This window comes from Seriola aureovittata, chromosome 4 (assembly GCF_021018895.1).
Source record: "Seriola aureovittata isolate HTS-2021-v1 ecotype China chromosome 4, ASM2101889v1, whole genome shotgun sequence".
In the NCBI taxonomy this organism is placed as follows: Eukaryota; Metazoa; Chordata; class Actinopteri; order Carangiformes; family Carangidae; genus Seriola; species Seriola aureovittata.
In genome coordinates, this window is record NC_079367.1 from 28,105,123 (window position 1) to 28,126,359 (window position 21,237).

At 42.1% G+C, this 21,237-nt stretch overlaps 1 protein-coding gene across 1 annotated transcript; it reads right to left on the bottom strand.

Annotated features, from left to right (window-relative positions):
- Positions 1-71: 71 nt before the first annotated feature.
- Positions 72-20,975, bottom strand: ints4 (integrator complex subunit 4). Its single transcript, XM_056373902.1, has 24 exons — positions 20,829-20,975; positions 19,906-20,100; positions 19,544-19,661; positions 18,979-19,085; positions 18,699-18,810; positions 18,276-18,361; positions 10,078-10,128; positions 9,624-9,712; positions 9,097-9,217; positions 7,977-8,048; positions 7,676-7,850; positions 6,982-7,187; positions 6,716-6,858; positions 5,859-5,974; positions 5,015-5,148; positions 4,101-4,267; positions 3,488-3,581; positions 3,201-3,281; positions 2,990-3,120; positions 2,810-2,869; positions 2,518-2,677; positions 2,179-2,322; positions 856-976; positions 72-513 (listed from the first exon to the last, which is right to left on the bottom strand). The coding sequence occupies exons 1-24, from the start codon at positions 20,880-20,882 to the stop codon at positions 320-322; spliced, it is 2,931 nt and encodes a 976-aa protein (XP_056229877.1). The 5' UTR covers positions 20,883-20,975; the 3' UTR covers positions 72-319.
- Positions 20,976-21,237: the final 262 nt, after the last annotated feature.

Genomic DNA, 21,237 nt, shown 5'->3' on the forward strand with positions numbered 1-21,237 from the left:
ATCAAACGTTTGTCTTCATAGGAAACAAGTGCAGAGTACAAAAATATTCCCTGTACAAATGACATTCATGCTTCTTACTACTTAGCTATAAATGATTTTAATGGATGCCACTCGCTTGCCCTAATTTTAAAAATGAATGTGTTTTTGAAGAGAAAGCAAAACGGTTTCACCTTTTCTGTACAGTTTTGAATCGACTTCAGTCGTTGTGAAGGGAAATGTGACCTGACACAGCTGACATTAATGACCTTAACATAGCTCATACATGTGAAAGCTGAGAAGAGTTAGAGCCTTGTCCGTCTTTCCTGTGTTCAGGGTTTTGTTAGCGCCGGGCAGGTTTGGGCATGATGTAGACTTTGACTGGCTTGCTGAATGGGATGGTTCCCTCGACAGCGGCCTCGGATGGTGGGATGCTGTCGATGCTGTCGCTCCATCCCTGCTTGGAGGCTGAGGAAGAGAGGGAGGTGGAGGAGGAGCTGTAGGCCAGCAGGAGGCGCACCTCGATCTGAGACGGCTCTGAGAGACGGACCAGAGAGAAACAGTCAAACTGAGCACACTGAGGAGGGGAATTATGGGGTGTGTATCTACATCCAATACAAAAACTATCAGGACACATTTGAAATGATTTGAATATGAATCGATTCAGAAAATTAGGATTTGATACTTTGTTTTGAGATGGGGGTGACAGTTGAAGTAGCAATGGCTACTAACGCTGGTGTTAACTTGAAACAGGTATGTGAGCACACACACGGAGTGCAGGAACAGATGGAATTACTTTGGTGAACCTCTAGGCGCCTGTTAGAAGTAGATTTGACACATTAGAATATGCAACACGAATGATGTGAGTGTGAAACCCACCTGTCCATGCGGTGTGGGAGAGGTAGACCTGTGTGATGAGTCTGTGTCTGTTAGGTCCAGGTTTTCTGAAGTCTCCAGGTCTAGGATGGATCACATGACTCTGGCCATCTGGATACAGAACCTGCAGACAGAAGGCGTGTATGGTGAGCAGACAGCAGGTGATTCAGCCAGTATTCATACCCACAGTTAAGGGTTATATTTTAAAGAGTTGACGCGGCTGCCGCTAAACGTGAAATCTGCATTGTTATGAGTAGACGACAGTCACTATCAATCAACCAACAGAAGCAAACTTCCATTGTTTTGAAAGTATTTCAGCTATAAAATTATAAGCAAGTGAAAAATAGTATGTTTTATTTCAAGTGTAGGAACTTTAATCTTTATAAAGGAACTTTTGAATTGATCATTAATGATAGATTTTTTTTGTTGTTGAACAAAATGGCCCCGTCAGCGTTTTAATTTGAACCGTTACTGTACGTTACCTGATCTGACTCGGTCAAGCTCAGTTGATTTTTTTTGCAACAAACTCAGCATTAATGACCCAAAAGTATCGATATATTCAATACTATTTTATATAAGAGAAATTAAATGACCAATGTGCAGAATAATTGTTCAGCAGGTTATGATCTACATGTACTTGAACAGGAAAGCTGTATAGTGCGATCTCTCTCTCTCATGCTTCCGCACACACACATGCCACTGTGGCAAATTTCACCACTTTCCTACACTCAGGCCTCTCTCTTGGCATCATGAAGCAACGTTCCCAAAGTTCAGGCATTTTGCAAAAAAAATACCAGTTTCCCGGCCTCAAGCTCTCCTTCTGAAAGGGAGTTTAGCACCGGGGCTAACGTTGTGACATGTCACAGGGTGTCCCCCAAACCAGACACTGGTTCACAGGCTCGTGTTCCTGTCACAAAACCTGCAGCAGAGACTAGAGAGGCACACTGCACATCTTCTCTTACACTGCGCACGGTTTTTCTTAAACTTATATTTATTCAAGTTCAAGAGTTTTTATGTTGGAAGCAAGTGACCTTACTTTAGTACCTCACAGCAGGATGTATGCTGTGTGTGTTTATTTTTTTTGTTAAATACTACTTATACAGTTAGACATAGAGTATGTTTTTAGTGTTACAAATAAAAACTGAGTCTTTAACATTATACTTTTATCCCTGAGTTTTTTTTAGCCCTACTCTAAAGTAATAGTAAAAAACGAACTGTATTGAACAGCTCGCCACCACCTACAAAAGATGAAGACTGTAATTCCGACACAGACCAAAACCCAAAATGTCAACTGAGGTTGGTTATGTAGCTGTGCATCAAACTGACCTGTACTTTCACACTGTTCTGCGGATCCTGGACGTGCTCTAGTGTTGCATCGATGTCTAGCGCCACCACCAGGCCAGTTGTGAACCTCAGTGGATTGTCAGACTCCCCTGTTGGCTCTATGATGGTGGCTGTCGCCCGATGGATCTGTTAACCAGCAAGCAAATGTTATCAACAACAAAAAACTCAAACGCTACATCACTGCTGTTGGGTAGAAATTCCTTAACTGGCTAAAAAACTCTAATGGTCCAAAAATTCTAACTCGTGCCATGGTGCACTCAAAAATACACACTACATGAGAGTGTGAAAGACCGGAAGTTCAGTCTTGTTTATTCATTATACCTGTTCAGGCAGTTTGAGCTGCAGCAGGCCACTCTGTCTGAGGGTCGTCTGGAGGATCTTCACCAGCTCAACTGGTTTACAGGACGACAGCCGCGGCATCAGCTCCAAAAGCTTATCCACAAAACTGTCCTGGAGGTGGGGCAGCTCTGTCAGAAACAGCCTGCAGGTTGCAGACAACATGGAATAAAAAATAGTGAGTGGACCCAGTAAGGAGAAGGGGGACTCTACCACAAAAACTCCACTATGCAAACACACACATACACACACACACACACACACACAAAGATATTACCTCTGAAAAGACTCAACGTCCTGCAAAAACTTCTCACAGCTGCTGATGAGAGGATCCAACCTGAAGAAAGATGACAAAGAAACATCTGTATATAGTGATGCTGTGTGTTTACAGATGTGGTCCACATGAAGTCTTTAATGTATGAGGTGAATATGTGTATGTGTGTGTGTGTGTACTGACCCTTGCCTGGTGCGAGCAGTCAGGATGAGCTGCAGGGCTTTGGCCTGGAGGCGAACATGATGTATCGTGGCCACCTGTCTGCTTTCCAACCCACAGTACAGAAACTCCAGCTTGTACGTTTCCTCTAAAATCTGCAAACCCAATCACAGTCATGCTACTTGACCTATATGACCTCACAGCTGTGGTAATACCAACATGTGGGTGTGCTGACCTGTTGAGCTGCTGCTGTTGCCGTGACATTTTGTTTGAGGCATAGAGGGACGGCCATGTTCCACAGCTTCTCCTGCAGAGCCTGAGGAACCAAGTCAAAGGTCAAACATGAAGATCTCCACTTTGAGAACACACATCTGTTTCCTTAAACTTTGGCTAATGTTAACCCCCCCCCCCCACACACACACACACACACACACACACACACACACTTGCTGTTTGAAGCATTTTTGTCTTGAAAGTAACATCAGCCTTCACATATTAAAACACAGACACACACGCTCCTACCTTGATGAGCAGCAGCTGGCAGCGCAGGTATGTGGCACAGAAATCAGCAGCTCCAGCGAGCTCTGTCTGCAGTTCCCCGAGCCGCTGCAGGTCTCTGGCAGACACACAGAAGACCAGGACAGAAAACCTCAAACTCCAAGAAATTTTTAAAATCATAAAAAAAAAAACATCCTGCACTGTAAATTTTTCAACTCCTTAAAAAGTAACAATAACATTCACTACAGTCAAATTTCGATGATTCTGCAGGATACAAAGGTTATGTGCTGGGTTTTGCCACAGGATGCCACTATCACAAAAACATTAACACTGATGACCTCCGGAAGGTGAAGACCATCACTACTGAAACAGTACAAACATGACCAGACCCTGGTTTGTAGATGATGTTATTTGTAAACTTTGTTCATTATTAGTGTTTTGATTTTTAAAAATACAAAAGCTTCTGAGACGTTTCTGGAGCTCCCACATAAAACATGTGAATAAAGTGACAATTACTACCCAGGTAAAAACTGTAGGAAAAAGCAGGGCTTTGTGTGTGTGTGTGTGTGTGTGTGTGTGTGTGTGTGTGTTGTGTGTGTGTGTGTGTGTGTGTGTGTGTGTGCGTGTGTGTGTATACCGTATAGTGAAATCCAGCAGGTCCTGAGCTCCAGGTGCTTCCAGGTTCTGGATGGTGCTGACCCTGTTTAAACTCTGTTGAAGGAAAAGCTGAGCTGATTCCACAGAACCTGAACCAGAACCCGAATCCACAGAGTCCAGACCATACACCTGCTTCCTGCCCGGCAACTAAAAGATAGGAGGACAGTTACAGGTGAGACAATGGGTGCACTCCCAAACAGCAGGAACCTGGTTCCAGGTTTGGCCCCATAAATTTCCTGCTCCTTAAGTAGGACTTTTTGAAGACCCAAGAACAACTGGGTTTGAGTTTGCAGCGCTGAACAATTCTGACTGACTAAACACAAGCCGAGAGAAAACTACAACTCGTGTACAGCATCATTCAGACTATTATGACTTGGGATGGTAATTTACTAAATGTTATTGATGTTTGAACAGTATTGTGGCTAACTTTACTTTCTGGCTATATATAAAAAAGCAACAATTTCAATAATCTGAAGGCGTCACCTTGTATTTTAGAAAACTGGGATTGGTACTTGGAACGTGGCACTGGAACCTTCTGTATGAAACTTTGCCTTTAAAGGGTTAGGGTTACACATCGTAAACTAGAATGGCCCTGAGTAGATCCAGACATTATTTCTTGAGAAACTGATGAAAATGTCTCAAGATGTTTAGGAAAGTGACAAAAAATTCCCAGACCCACCCTTTTAACTGCGTCAGCACTAAAATGGCTTCTTCCCTGGCCCAACATTCATCCCTGCACCAAGTTTGGTGCAAATTGGTTCAGTACTTTTTGTAAACATAACCTCCTTGCCCGCGGTTATGAACAGGCGATAAAACCTTCCTGTCAGTGTCAATATTGACATGAACTGCAGGAATATGACCTTATTCTGAATACTGCAGTGTGTCAGTTCTCACTCTTAGTGGTGGTACAAGGTGTGACAGACTGTCCCTCAGGTAGACGTAGTGTCTGAAGGTGTGGTCGGAGAACAGCGACGGCATGGTGGGGCACGACTTGGCAGCGTTGAACACCAACACCAGCACCGCGATGTCTGAGATCAACAACCAGAGTCAAGAAAGAAAAAACGGTTCAAAGTTCTTCTGAGACACTGTAATAAACATAAACACAGTGACTGTGGTGAAGCTGCACTGTTCATTCAGCTTTAATATTCAGAACGTAGCAACATGTATAAACAGGAGTGATCTGTTTTCTATAGAAAAGGAAGAAATTTCAATATTGGGGAAAACTTCGTTGTCACCTTGTATTGTTTGTCGGCTGTAAACCTCGTCATGGTTTAGTTTAATTCATTTTCTGCATATTGATCTTTCCTGGCAGTGGTTTAATATTTTTAGACACATTTTATGTCTGTACAGCAACAGTATTAGAAATAATCTGTTAATGATAAAATGAGACAAACACTGTGTAGACATTCAGCATTTAAAGTTTGTCTCGGCTGCTACATCTGAAGAAACTGACAACTTTTAATGCTGACCTGCCAAACTACTGACCGATTACAACAGTGCCAGTCATGGTTGTACTGCCAGTCCTTGGCTGGTGCCTAACTGAAGCTCAACATGGCTATAAACCGCTGCCTGTTATTAACAACTGGTTTACAATAAAAATGTGGAATTAGAAAAAGAAAAACAACAAATTTTAATGTATCAAGGTTGATGTGGAGACTGCTTCAAAATCAGGTTGATATGGCTTGTTTGCATCTATGTGTGTGTGTGTTTTAAGAGTTTTCAGGTGTGTGAAGGATACAGGCTGGATCGTCCATGTCAGGCTCTGGTGTGTCAAAATACGGGTGTGTGCTCAGCAGTTCAGAAACCAGCGGCAACACCAGTGTTGGGTGGCGGGAACCCATGAACATCAGACACCTGAGAGGAAATAAAAAACACAATCAATCATCAACAGTTTCACAGTTTCTATCCAGTGAAAACTGCTTCTGTCACCTTTCATCCAGCTTTTGATGGGAGTAATGATGGGCCGTTTACTTACTGAGCTGTTCAATATGATTTGGAATTTCTGAAAGAGTGTTAATGATAAACCAAGTGTTCCTTCATAGCTGACCAGTGATATCTCTGCAGTCACATGAAAACAAGAACTAAGAGGAGCAGGGTCAGGGTCAGTTTTTTCATGTAGTTTGGATCATGTAATCCTTCACCTGGAGCTATAGCTTTAAAAGCTAAAGGGGCATTACAAAGTGTTTGTATAACAGCAGGAATGCGTTTATATTGTTCCTTTGCTTTCTGAATCTTTAATAAGAACAATACCACCAGATTCAGGGCTCTATTGTTCTAATTCTTACTGTTGTTGTTGCTCTGATGGGGTTGAAAATCACAGTCACTTTCATGAGTATTGTATCATATTTCCACGACAATACACTGAAGTCCAGAAAGGCAATTCTTTTTTTATCCGGTTATCTTGAAATAATGGAGCTTTGATGTAATATTGTTGTAAATATATTTAATGTAAGTTGCTTAAGGTGCCCCAGGGTGCAGCACAGATTTGAGAACCACTGACTTGAACCCTAGTCCCAATCCTGAACTTGCCTCCTGAACAAGGAACAGCCACACGCACGCACACACGCACGTACACACACAAACACACAGTCTTACTTCCAGACAGAGTTGCGGTCAGTGGGATACTTGTTGAGGTTCTTCAGCAGCTCCAGCAGAGCCAGCTGGATACACTCTTTAGTGGAGACGTTGGTGTAACAAAGTAATTCATGGAGAGCTTCTCTGATGTCACGAGACGAGTCCTGGAGACCGACAGCGGCTTAATCAATGTGGGCATATATCAGGCTTAAAGAAAGTTGTTGTGTAACAAACTAGAGAATACTTCACAGACAGTTTGACCTGAGTGAGTGTATTTGTGTGTATACCTCCAACACAGCCAGCACAGTGTCCAGCTGGTCCTCCCTGAGAGTTATATGGGTAGAGATTTCTCTCAGCACGTGAATGGACTGCAGCCTCACTTCCTCAATCTCGTCATTGAACATGTCGACCAGGAAGTCCAGACACTTTTCGGCAAAGCTCGGAGATGACCGAGCCAGCTGGCACAACGCCTCCACCGCCGCGATACGGACCTCTGAAAATATATTAGAGACCAGTGGGAAAAGCACTGCAGTCAGAGAACATTAAATATGTAGAGCAATACAGTAAATCCAATGAGTACGAGATAGAGAGGAGGGCGAGTGAAGAGAGGAGTTGGACAGAAATAACAGTCTCTGACTTTCTTATAAGTTACATTTTAATTTGAAATTATTCATATTTGCTGACACTAAAACCTTGGAGAAAATCATGGCAACATATTATGTGGTAAAAAGCCAAAATCACTTTGTCACTGGGTGGCCTCTTTTTGGAGACATAAAAAAAGGTCAAATAAGATAAAGATAATTTTTGATGCAACAGATACATATTATTTCCTACTTAACTGATTATAAATCAACAAAATCATAAACATATATGAAGATGACACATCAGTAACGTCCTATGGCTGTGTGAGCTGAACATCACAACCCTTGGGCTCTCTCATTTACTGAAAAACAAAGATATGCAGGATCATGTTTTCCGTACCAAACATCTCGTCCTCCAGTCCGTGAACGAAGGCACCGCAGGCACCTGAGGCGATGAGGTTGACGGTGTTGGTGTCCAGTTTCTCCTTGGGGGCGTCATCGGCCCACTTCCTGCCAGAGGAGAACTCTCCGGAGGCAAAGAGCTCCTTGGCCCGTTCATGGGCTGTACGCTTCCTCTGGACACAGAAAAGAAGAGGAGGGAGAAGCAGTGAGTGGAGGTGTGCTGATTAACATTTTAAGAGTTTCTTATTTTGCGCAGAGATTTCCTATCAAAAAAAAATTAAAAATCAGCAAGTACTCACCCTGAGATCTGACATCAGCTTCTTATCCAGAGTTTGCTCCAGAAAGTGAGGACTGACCTGCAGCATTGAACCCTGTGACACACATAAAAAAAAAAAAAAAATCAAAAAATCAACAAGTTTCACTACAGATATTGCTGTGTTTGTGTTGCAATCAAAACTCCTTTTCAAATACAGAATGTGCAACATTACTGGCTTTTTGTCATAGAGATATAAGTGTCTATAATGTAAATGTTTGTTATGGCTTTATTCAGGCTTGATAGAGCTGCTGCAGAAAGAGCCATGATGCTCATGTGACATTGGTGAGTTGAAAGGTTTAATGACCTGAAGAAAGAAAAGTGTTACATGCCAAATCAGAGATGGATTCAAAAATGTATATTGCTGTTAAAAGCCTTTTCGATGACCAGTGAGAGTGTATAATATCCACATACATCATCATTTATTGGAGAGATAATTCTACCATCTCCTTTATAATGCCAACAGCGCACAAACAAATAATGATAAGATGTTCAGTAAAGACTCGCACTGATTCCTATTGCTTACATGCTGCACAGTATGTAAAGCATTTTGTTGGATATTTATTCATCTGTGCAGCTGAAAAGTTTGAAAATGAAAAGGAGGGAGAGAGCTTGTCTGATAATTACTGTGGTTATACAAGGGTGAGTCATTTTACTATCTATTTTGCCCTGCACCAAAAGGGAAGTGATGTCAGAAAAATCCCTTCAGATTAATTTGTAGTATAAATTAAAATCAATATTTTTGTATAAAAGGGGATGATAATTGTGAACAGCATTCAGAGACTTGTGCGTTGTTGGAACTGCTATAGAAATGTTACTACATCCAACATAGATTGCTGTAGTGACCCTCATGTCAAAGTGACTCAAGAGCTTATTTTACAGTGGCCCTGAGAGCTCAACACACTGCACTTTAAAAATACACATGACAAAAAACAGACAAAACATAAAACAACTTCAGAAAACATCTTCATCAGTTTGACAACACATGTGCTGCAAATACTCACAACACAACGCAAGTTAGCTAACTCTGTCTATCAGGCCTAGATTGAAAAAAGTAATTATGGGGATGGAAATAACTGTATGACTACAGTGTGTGTTGGTCTCACCAGTGTTTTGGCAGCCTGTACCCGAACCATCCAGGAGCCATCACTGACCATGTGACTGATCTTCCCAAACGCATCATCAACCAGTCGGATCTCTTCATTAGATGATGGGATGGGCACGATGCTGATTGGACCAGAGAGGACAGTGAACTGCAAGTCAGGCAAGGCCACAGCAAAAAACTGTTGTAGCCAGTCAGAAAATGGCTGCTTGGAAATTTAAAATGTAAAGTGTCACTTGTTATTGGTAACCTTCAGCATTCACGTAACTAGTTAACCAAATCAAAATATCAGCAAGCAACATAGCAAATATTATCAAGGCAATAAGCTGTAGCATCACAGGGAGCACAATTTAATGTAAAACAAAGTTTTCAGTGTCTGACTGAAGAACACTTGGGCAGAAACAAGTGTTACAGACATGAGCGGTTAGTACTCAGTTCCCTGCTGTCCCTGTTGTTACAATGCTGAGAGAGTGCAGCTAAATCTACACCTACACCCACAGTAAGTCACTCTGAATGTCACGGTCTTCTCACCTTTCCGGGTACAGCTGGCTGAGCACCCAAACCATCTGCACCGCCGCAGAGCGGACCTGCTCATAATCATCTGACAGCAACCTGCAGGCCTGCAAACACATTTCCAACAGTTCACTTGAATCTGCCAATTACATGTGTAATTCTCAAATATGTTCACACACACACACAAACAGATACAGTAATTACACATTTACACTAGTCATACATCCACTGTAGCTGTGATTGTCTGCTAATTCTATCCTTATTCTTCCCTTATAATGAACAGTAATCCACACCTTCCTCATGGCAGACACTTGTTATTATGATTTTTTTTATTATTATTCAGCCACAGATCTGTCTTGTAGATCTGTCTTGTAATAGCACTGGCACAGGAATACATAATGATAATACAAATGGAACTATATCCAACATGTTACCTGAACACACAGGTCTAAACATTAAACAGTGCTGTTACCTGGTCATAAATGATCTGATGAATCTTCATTCCTCTCTCATGCAGCTGCAGCTGGAGAACAACCAACACACACAATGAGCTGAGTTATACACAAAGAATCCAGTGTTTCCCATACACTGATTTATCTGAGGCAGCCCACCACTGCATCAACACTGACCAGCACATATAGAGTTGCTTTTTTTTGTTGTTGTTGTTGTTTTTTTAAAAACGATTTCAAATGGGTTCTGCCGTTGGCCAATCACAGTATGTCATCAACCCTCACTGACTCCAGTGAAGTGGATAAGGGTTGTTACTTGTTTGACAGGACCTGAAGTAATGGAGCTGTGTATATTGTTTAGTTATTTGTCACAAAATACTCGGTATTTAAAACATTTGCAGTGGAGCATTGTATCAGATGGTTTATTTAATAATTATTTAAAGAAAACCACACTGTAGTGGCCGTTTGTCCACAAAGAGCAACAAAAAGTTTCTAATCAAACTTTAAATCATAAAAAACTCAAAAGGCCACTTTTGCACCGTGGGTTGTGGTGTACACAGATGGGAGAAAGCATGAAGTCCAAACGACTTTCAATTTTCAACAAAAAACGTGATTTATTTAATCGGATAACAAGCAAACACAGAACAAAGAAAAATTCCTGTGCCTCTCCCGCTCCGGTAAAAAACCATTTGCCCACCCAGGTGCATGCTGGTCCCTACCGTGCGCTTACCTATATAACCTACGGTGCCTCCCTACCGTGCCCAAATGAAACAAACAAATAACAACAAAACACCCAACTACAAAAATGATAAACTAACAGAATACTAACAGTAATATAATCATAATGAAATCAAAATAGAATAATGAAATCTAAACAATAAACTAAATAACACCGAATAGCTCCCACACTCCGGCCCCTAATTGTGCATTAAATCACAATTACTTTAATTTCTCAAAGGAGCTATTCAGTCAATCCTAACCTATAACTAAACAGTCTATCCCATTAGCTTCAGTTCACTCTCTTCTTTGTGATGAACCTGAAACAAAACAAAAAAGAGAGAAAGACAGAAAGAGAGAGAGAGAAAAAGAGGGTCCATGGTGTCACACTCCTGCCTCCAGCAGCAGGCAGAGCTTTGTCACCGGCCTCTCCAGAATGCTGGTTCTTGTTCGAAGGCGCAGAGCGCACCAGGCCCTTTGCATCTGCTCTCACATCCAAAATTTTCCCCATTAGCCAAGATCCTCTTGGGGCTGTGGCATCTGCAATGAGGACGATGTCTCCAGGAGTAAGACTTCTTCTTGGTCTTGTCCACTTCTGTCTCTCTTGCATCATTGGTAGGTATTCCGAAATCCATCTCTTCCAAAAGAGCTCTGCCATGTATTGTGTTTGTCTCCACCTTTTCCTGATGTACAGGTCACTGTGATCAAACAGTCCTGGTGGCATGACTGGCTTGCCCTTTAACGTCAGAATGTGATTAGGTGTGAGCGCCTCCAGGTCATCTGGGTCATCAGAGACTTTTGTGATTGGTCTATCATTCAATATGGCCTCAGCCTCACAGAAAACAGTATGAAGCCCTTCATCGTCCAGAATTTGCTGTTTGAGAACTGAAGTGAGAACACTCTTCACTGAACGTATCAAGCGCTCCCACACACCGCCGTGATGGGAAGCTGCTGCTGTGTTAAAGTTCCACTTCATGCCATCCTGAACCAAAGCTCTCTGAATGTTGCCATGATTTAAACCAGCCAGACTCTCTTTCAGCTCCCTGTTGGCTCCAACAAAGTTTGTGCCGTTGTCAGACCTGATGGTGCAAACTGGGCCTCGTCTACAGATGAACCTCCGGACAGCGTTTATGCAAGAATCTGTGTCCAGCGTATGTGCCACCTCCAAATGCACAGCACGGCTGGTTAGACAGGTGAAAAGCACTCCATACCTTTTAATACGACTCCTGCCTCTTTTAACGTCGATAGGCCCGAAATAGTCAACTCCAACATCTGAAAAAGGGGCTCTATCAGGCAACACTCTTTCCTCTGGCAAGTCTGCCATCTTCTGTTCAATAAGCTTCCCTCTGTTGCACCTGCAAACCACACAGTCAGATATTACCTTCCTTGCAGCGGAATTTGCATTGATGATCCAGTACCTCTGCCGCAGCCTGGACAGCATGCGATTTCTTCCTGCATGTCCCAGTTGATGATGAATATGGCGCAGAATCACTACGGATACATGCAGATCTTTGGACAGAATGACTGGATGTTTGGACTCTGCTGGCATTGCTGCTCTTCCCAGCCGACCACCTACTCTGAGGATTCCATTATCCATCACAGGATCCAGTCTGTAAAGCGGACTCCCCTTGGAAACACTTTTACAGCCACTCTTCAGTGATGCAATTTCAGCTCTGAATTTGTGCTCTTGTACATACTGAATTATTGACTGTTCTGCCTTCTTAAAATCTTCAGGAGTCAGACTCTGTCCTTTGAGCATGGTTTTAAAGCTCTGAAATTTCCTTTCCACTGCAGATCCTTGAGTCTTCAGCTCATCCTTATTGAAGTCTGCAGAGGCACACAACTCCTTTCTCTTCTGTCCCAATAACACAAGAGCTCTCTTGACCCTCAGCAACCAAGCAACAGACGTTTTTAGTCTCATCCAAGATGAAAAGTAACAAAGCAGGCGATCTGTGGCACACTCAAAATTCACAACAACAGAGTTCACTGTCAAATCCTTTTTGACCTCTGGGTCATCTGGAGGAATCACATCAAGATCGGCATCCAACTTAGGCCAAACCTCCTTTGGCTCACAGAGAAACTTTGGACCATTTATCCATCTCTTGCCTATTAGGAAAATCTTTGCCCTCATTCCTCTTGATGCATCGTCTGCCGGATTCTCCTTTGATCCAACATATCTCCACTGATCGAGATTTGCCGCTTCTCTGATGAAGGCGACTCTGTTTGCGACAAAAGTGTGAAATCGCCTGGTTTCATTACGGATGTATTTAAGAACAGTTGTGCTATCGGTCCAGAAAACTGACTTCTCCAGCTTCAGTTGCAACTCCTTCTGAAGCATTTTATCAACTCGTACTGCAAGAACTGCTGTCGTGAGTTCCAGTCGAGGAATCGTTGTCTGCTTCAATGGAGCAACTCTGGCCTTTCCCAATAGAAATGCAACCTGAACTCTTGTCATCCTTCTCAAGTCTCAAATATGACACTGTTCCATATCCAGCTTGGCTGGCGTCAGAGAAGTGGTGAATCTGTGCTGTGTCAGGGTCTCCAAAATCTCTAGATTTAATACAGCGATCCACAGTGAACTCAGCCACCTTCTGGAGATCCTCCAACCATTCAAACCACTTCTTAGAGAGGGAATGAGGGATGGCTTCATCCCACCCCAAGCCTCTCCTGCATAGCTCCTGTAGCAACAGTTTGGCTGGAATGGTGAATGGGGCCAAAAATCCTAAGGGATCATACAATGAGCTGACCACTGACAAAATGCCTCTTCTGGTCTGTGGCTGTTCCTGTAGTGAGGTCCTAAACTTGAATTTGTCAGTTTCAATGCACCACTGTAGCCCCAATGCTCTCTCCATCGGAAGCTGATCCACATCCAAATCAAGCTCCATCACTTCCTTTGCTCTGCAGTCTTCAGCAATTGACAGCAGCACTGTTCGGCTGTTGCTGATCCATTTGGAAAGATTAAATCCTCCTTTGCGACAAAGCGCAGTCAGATCCTTAACCATTTGCACTTCCTCCTCCTCTGAGGCCATTGATTTCAAGCAGTCATCAACATAAAAATTACATTTGACTGTATTTACCACTTCTTGAGGGAAATGTTGGGCATTGTCGTCTGCAGTTCTCCTCAATGCATAATTTGCACAGCTTGGTGAAGAAACCGCTCCAAACAGATGTACTTTCATACGATGTTCCACTGGAGACTGGGAAGTGTCTCCACCAGGCCACCAGAGAAAGCGGAGAAAGTTAATGTGCTTTTCAGAAACATGAACTTGGTGATACATTGCTTGAATGTCGGCCATCACAGCAACAGGCTCTTGTCTGAATCGAACAAGGACCCCAATTAAAGAGTTGGTCAAATCAGGGCCCTGCAACAGCTGACAGTTCAATGATTTCCCTTTGTATGCTGCTCCACAATCAAAAACCACCCGAAGCTTGCCTTTTCTTGGATGATAAACCCCATGATGAGGAATGTACCACACGTTTCCATCACTCTGCTTTAGCTGATCAGAAGGCACAAGCTCAGCATATCCTTGAGTCACCATGTCGTTTAAAAATGTGATGTATTGTTCCTTGAATTGACTGTTCTTGACAAACTTTCTTTTTTGGCTCTGGAGGCGCTGTTCTGCAACCTGGTGATTGTTTGCCAAGAGGGGGCTTTCCTCCCTGAAAGGTAAGTCAATGCTGTAATGGCCTCCAATTAACATTGTGGTGTTGTTCATAACATTCATAAACTTCACATCCTCTCTGGACATTTCAAGTTGCTCATCCGATGACCTCTCGTTAAAGTCCTGGTTAAACTGTTTAACCAGCATTTCCTGAAGATGTTCGACAGAGATCCGGTTGGATGTTACAGCAGAGCAGTCACTTTTATTCCTGTTGCTCCCACCACGAAGTGGACCATTAATGACCCAGCCAACTCTGGTTCTAACAGCATAAGGTCCCTCATCCTGGCTGTTGATTAGCTCCCAGGGCTCCATCACCTTTGGTGCATCAGTTCCAATAAGCAAATCAACCCCTTCATCAATGTTATGAAGCTGAACATCCTTTAGATATGACCACTGATCAACATCCTCTTGTCTTGGAACATTGATTGTGGAAACAGGCATATCTTTTTGTGTTAAGACATCAGGTAACTCAACAAAGTCATTAATATTGATACCAGACACTTCAAGACCGGACAGCACATGAGCATTTATAATTTTCTTTTGACCCATAGTTTTTAACAAAATACTTGTCCTTTTACCCTTTAAGATCAATTTTCTGGCCAAGCTCTCTGTACAGAATGTTCCTGAACTCCCAGGGTCCAAAAATGCATGTCTGCACGGTTTTGTTGCTCTTCTGGCACTTGACTTTGACTGCAACAATGGAGAAAATTGAGGCATCTTCATGACCGGCCCCAATATGACCACAAGTCTGAGACACTGCGGGTGAAACATTTGAAGAGCTCACAGACTGTTGATCAGAGGATGTTCCTTTATCCTGCCGCTCTATGTGAAGGACACTTGGGTGCTTCTGGTGACACACATTACAGTCCAAACGACTCCTACAATCCTTGCTAGTGTGGCCCACTTTCAGACAACCAAAGCAGATTCCCTTTTCTTTAATGAAATTAATCTTGTCCCTGTGTACTTTTACCTTGAACTGTGAGCATTGATCCAATGAATGATTACCTTGTGAACAAAACATGCACTTGAGAGTGGAGGGCTTGGCCTTGTTTCCTGTATGTTGAGTTATGACTCCTTCCTTGACTGCAGTGACATTGGTGGCAAAACTGCTCCCCTTTTTCCTTTGTTTGAAGTGGCTAGCAATGGATGTTTTGGAGTTGGTGAGCTGTGGGTCTTGGATGTTACCAAAAACTGGATCTGAAGCAATTTTGACTTGTCTTTCAATGAACCGCACAAGATCAGTGAACATTGCTCTCTCACCCCTTCGTTCTTGCAGATCACAAGCAACATTTCTCCATTTTTCTCTTAACTTATAAGGAAGTTTCAAAATAATGCTCCTCATGTTTGTTGGTAAGTCCAGCTCTTTCATGTGCATCAGTTGTTCTGTTAAATTTGCACATCCACGCAGAAACAAGGAGAATGATTGCAACCCTTTAACGTCCTCGCTTTTAACAGGTGTCCAGGTAAGTATCTTTTCCATGTATGCAGCAGCAATTTTGTGTTCATTTCCGAAGTGTTCTGCAAGAAGACTTTTGGCTCTGTGGTATCCCTGCTCTGATGGTAAATGCTGACAACTATGCACCAGGTCCTTTGGCTGCCCCCTCGTGTACTGTTCAAGAAAATGTAAACATCACTCCAATTGTCCGTTTTAGCCTCCACCCCATTTTCAAAAGCTCTAATAAAAGATTTGTATTGGAGAGGGTCTCCATCAAACACAGAGATGTTCCTAGATGGGAGAACAGAGCACAGATTGTGTTGGACAAGCAAAGCAGCAATGTCATTTTGTCTTTGCATAATGTTTACTATTTCGTTTTGATAGTTGTCAGTCAGAGTTTGGGTCTGATGGTGACCATGTCCCACTTGAATTCCAGGTACAGTTTGCATCACAGGAACTGGAGCATCAACCTTAAATGTCGTTTCATCCATTTGTTTCATTTGTCTTTGTTTAGGCTTGACAACTGGTGGTTGGAGGACAGAAGCAGACAAACCAAGAGCATGATCTTTTTCATCCACGATATCTGGAACAAAGGTGTTGGCGTCGGCATTTAATTCACTCACTCCCCGTGGCTTAGTCCTTCGAAAATAAGAATTCATGCCGTTTGAACGTTTTGAGCCACACTGTGAACTGTTTTCCAAGACCTGGAGCCTTGCCTTTGTTGCTGCCAGTTCCGTTTCGAGCTCAAGTTGCTCCTTTTCTCTCCTTAGTTTTTCCTGTTGCGCTTCTATTTGATGTTTCTTTTTTTGCGCAGCAATGCGCTCCTCGAGCGCTGCCTTATCGGCCTCAGCTTTAATGCGTGCTGATGATGTCGAGGAAATCCTTGATAGCTGAGAGTGTGCTTTCCCAGAGCTTGCTTTTAAACTTGGAACATTGGAGACACTATCTTCAGGATTAATTTCATCAGCAACACGTTGATCATCAGGATTAGGCCTATCTTCATTTGGCTCAACACATGGATGACTCGCGTCAGAAAGCCAGTCTTTTACCTTCTCAGTGAAATCACAATACTCTGTCATTTTGTCCGTGAAGTATTTATTTTGTCGTTCAACTTCATCCTTGGGCAAAGGTAGACTCAAGACTTATGGATATCATGTGCGTCTTCGTAACACTTTATGAGCACAGAGAGCTCATTCTTTATTGAATCAACATTTTCCTTTGATGCCATTAACGCATTCATTTTTTCCATCCACCTTTTGGCTTGTTTGCATTTTGCACCACTTTTTTCCTGGTGTGTTATCACACTATATTCCAGACCTTTACCAGACTTTTTAACAGTTCTTTTTGGCTTTTCAGCATCCTCTGCATTGACGTCAGACATTTCCGTTTCTTTTATTTATTTTCCTTTTTTTGCAAACCAATAACAGTCCAAAAAACGCACAAGAGAGCGAGTTGCAAAAACACACGATGATTATTGACCAACAGATCCTCTTCATCAAACAAACACACACAGCAGTCGGCCTTTTTTTGACTGAGTTAAGGCGCGTGGCCGTGCGTAAAAGTATACGTGTTGCAATTCAACCATCTATTCATAGAGTTCCATGTATTGTGAGATACTGTCAAACTCCACTCGTTTGGCCGTTTTCCATTACAGCTCTGAACAGTTAGATCACATACCAGTTTTCCTTTGAGAAGGTTGAGCGTCTTCTGGGCCAGATTAAAGCAGAATGCGCGCCGCCGCCAAATCCAAAAGGTGACAATGTCTTCATTCCATTCATCTACATCCAAGCGATCCAACAAGTCCAGTAGTGAAAAGTAATTCCTTTGAGTCAAAGGGCAGGTTTTTTACTTGATGTAGTGGCCGTTTGTCCACAAAGAGCAACGAAAAGTTTCTAATCAAACTTTAAATCATAAAAAACTCAAAAGGCCACTTTTGCACCGTGGGTTGTGGTGTACACGGATGGGAGAAAGCATGAAGTCCAAACGACTTTCAATTTTCAACAAAAAACGTGACTTATTTAATCGGATAACAAGCAAACACAGAACAAAGAAAAATTCCTGTGCCTCTCCCGCTCCGGTAAAAAACCATTTGCCCACCCAGGTGCATGCTGGTCCCTACCGTGCGCTTACCTATATAACCTACGGTGCCTCCCTACCGTGCCCAAATGAAACAAACAAATAACAACAAAACACCCAACTACAAAAATGATAAACTAACAGAATACTAACAGCAATATAATCATAATGAAATCAAAATAGAGTAATGAAATCTAAACAATAAACTAAATAACACCGAATAGCTCCCACACACACACTGATGACTGTAATTGCATTGTTTGAGTTCCCTAAATACATGAGTGTGGTGCTGGTTAGTTGTTGGTAAGTGCAGGTGTTGGCGGTGCCCTACCATGGCTTTGATGGCTGCAGTGCGGACTCTGGGGTCCTGGTCACCAAAGTAGTCACTGATGATACTCTGGACGTCCCTCACTCCTCCTGGTGCACCAAGCAACATGGAAAATACACATCACACAACAACTCAAAGCGTCGATCACACCTCATAAATGTGAGTTTTCATAAGATTTGAGAGTTAATTTTGAGTAAACTCAACTTTAATCGCAAATTATTAATATTATTTACGATCAATTCTGCCACAAAAAGAAAAAAAATCAAAGAAAAACAATTTTTACATACACTCCTCTCTATATTTGAAACATTTTAAGGCACCGAGGACATATGATTCAGTTTGAAAGCATTCCCGCATTGTACCCAAACATTAAGAAAGTCAGAGTCAGAATTCAGCCATCTAATTAAATTAAGAAATGGCCCACACCTATCGATGTGCCCAGTCCTTCGTCTTTGTTCAGAGGACTCTCCACAATGCCGAGACATCCCAGGAGCTGCAGACACTTGTTCCTCACCCCGAAGTATGTATCAGACAGGTGCTGAGGGGAAGAAAGAGAAAAAATACAAACGTGTTTCACTGCTCTGCGCAGAGAGTCACATTTAGTCTGTGTTGAGCAAACACTTAGTGAGTACTGTACGTGTGTGTGTGTGTGTGTGTGTGTGTGTGTGTGTGTGTGTGTGTGTGTGTGTGTGTGTGTGTTTGTCACCTTGCAGGCCACCTCTATGAGCCTTTGTCGGACTGTGGGACTCTCAGGTAGTTGTGTACCAATAACCAGCAGAGTGTCCATCAGCTGGGCAAGGACCTGATGGGACTCTGCAGACACAGAGAGAAGCAGAACAGAGCAACTATTAGAGTTTTTGTTTTTTTTAGTGGGGAGATCAAATGTTTTTAATAAATGTAATTTTAGATTAAATGTTTTTAGTGCTTTGCTAAAGATGAATCTGCAGATTTCCACTGAAACTTAAAACCCTTTCTGATATGTTTGTTACACTGCTCAGTGCACAAGAACAGTAATACTGCTTAGCAACATTGATGCAATTTATGAATCATTAATATGTTTTCACAAACACTGCGTAGGCATTGCTCAATGAAGACCGTAAGAAATCTCTTTCTCAGTTACAGTTACTAACAAACAATCTACAAGAGTAATTATAGTTTATTGACTGTCAAAGTAAAGAAAAAAAAACAGAATGACAGAGAATTTAATGTGAATATGTGTAAATAAGTGTGTAAAAAAAAAACAAGGTTCAGACAGTGTAAATGCATCTTACTCTCATTGCTGAGTGTGTTAATGCTGTCGTCAACGATGCAGTCGGGGCTGAATCCCTGTGTTTTGGACAGCAGACCCAGCAGAGAGGCAATCTTCAGCCTCACCGAATTATCTGTCTCCTGGGAGAAGACAACATCATCGACATCAGATGTGTTTAGTTTGTTCACCTCAGCTTAGACTGAACACATGTTAACTTTAAGACATTATAAATAGTGCTAACCTTTACAGAGCATAGTTTTATCTCTTTCATGTGGAACACAGTTTACAGGTACTATAGACTATTTATGAGCACATCAGAGCTATTTTTTTTACAACTATGCAGAGATTATCTTTATATTTCTTAAGCTCTCAGTTGTTCTTTACCTTGTAGTAGTGCTCCAACAGGATTCGGATCACGCCCTCCACACTCTCTGCCTCCACAGGCTTGCGTGCGAACTGCAGCAGGTACTGCAGGGCATCTGTGGAGTTTGTGGCCTTACAGAGGTCAATGTGCAGAGCTGCAGATTTACTGGGTTTGGACAGACGTAACTTCTTGGCCGGAGCTTCTTCATGGGGAATCTGTCAGCATGCAAAAGAATGGAAATGTTAGCATCTTTAACAATAAGTTTCACTATGATGTAATAATCCAAAACTTAGACATATGGCAAAATGATACAATCTTTTGTTTTGAAGTGACTTCATTAACATGGAAAGGTCACATCAGATAACAATTTAATAAACAATATTTTTTATTTCATAATAATAATAAAAAAAACATCAAAAAATTTAAAATGAAAATATTTCTGTAAACACTGAGCAGATCAGTTAAGGACAGATATTGACAGCAATGGCTAGGAAGAGGTTAACTAATAAATCTCATGTTTAAGTTAGTGAGTCAGAAAACAACAACCAGCCATTCACTTTAACAGGTTCACAGGTGTGGTGTGCACCTGTCAATACAGAATTTGTAACAAGAAATCGCTCACTCTGTAAAGGTAGCTAACATGAATATTGACTAACATATTCCTTCCCGAGGCTGTTAGCTCACTGCCGTTCAGGTTAGTTTAGTCAAATTAACAACAGTCAACAGGCCTGCTTATATCTACAGCTGTCAAACAACTGCTTTTATTTTGTTCAAAGATCACAGAGGTCATCAGTGCTGCGTTGTGACTGTGAGCGGCTGGCTGTTGTTATGTTCGTTAGCCATTTAGCATTAGCGTGAGCATGTTAGTTAGCTCTCAAGCACGTCGTTCATCTCGGGTTATGAGTCTACAGCTAGCAGCAGTAAGAGGGCTTCATGTGCTCACCTGTACAACTTTGGAAAATTCCTCATAAACTCGCTTTTTCAGATGTGCTGCCATGTTCTGGGAAAGATGGTTAGCTAAGCTTTCCTCCCCGGCAGCAACACGGAATTGTCCCTCTTTGACACCCGTAGCTACGGTACCTTAAGTAAAACGCGTTTGGAAATTGTGCTCGTTCTGATGATTCTGATGTAGTTTACCCGCTAATAATGTCTTTTTATTAAAATTGACATCTGACGACAAATTGTGATTATGAAGCCAGGTATTTATATACAGGGATGTAGGCCTGCGTTTGGTATAGAGGTAGAGATGTTAGGTGTAGTATTGCTAATTAGTAAATTTCTGTAATTTGGAATTGTACATATACTGTATGTTATTATCTATTATTTATCGTCCTAAGTGTTTGTTACTGCCA

Coding starts and splice junctions, on each gene's coding strand:
- ints4 (XM_056373902.1), bottom strand. CDS start 20,882: ATGGCAGCACATCTGAAAAAGCGAGTTTATGAGGAATTTTCCAAAGTT. Junction 7,851..7,976: donor AGCTGATGTCAGATCTCAGG/GTGAGTACTTGC, acceptor TTCTGTGTCCAG/AGGAAGCGTACAGCCCATGA. Junction 514..855: donor CTCCCACACCGCATGGACAG/GTGGGTTTCACA, acceptor TCCGTCTCTCAG/AGCCGTCTCAGATCGAGGTG.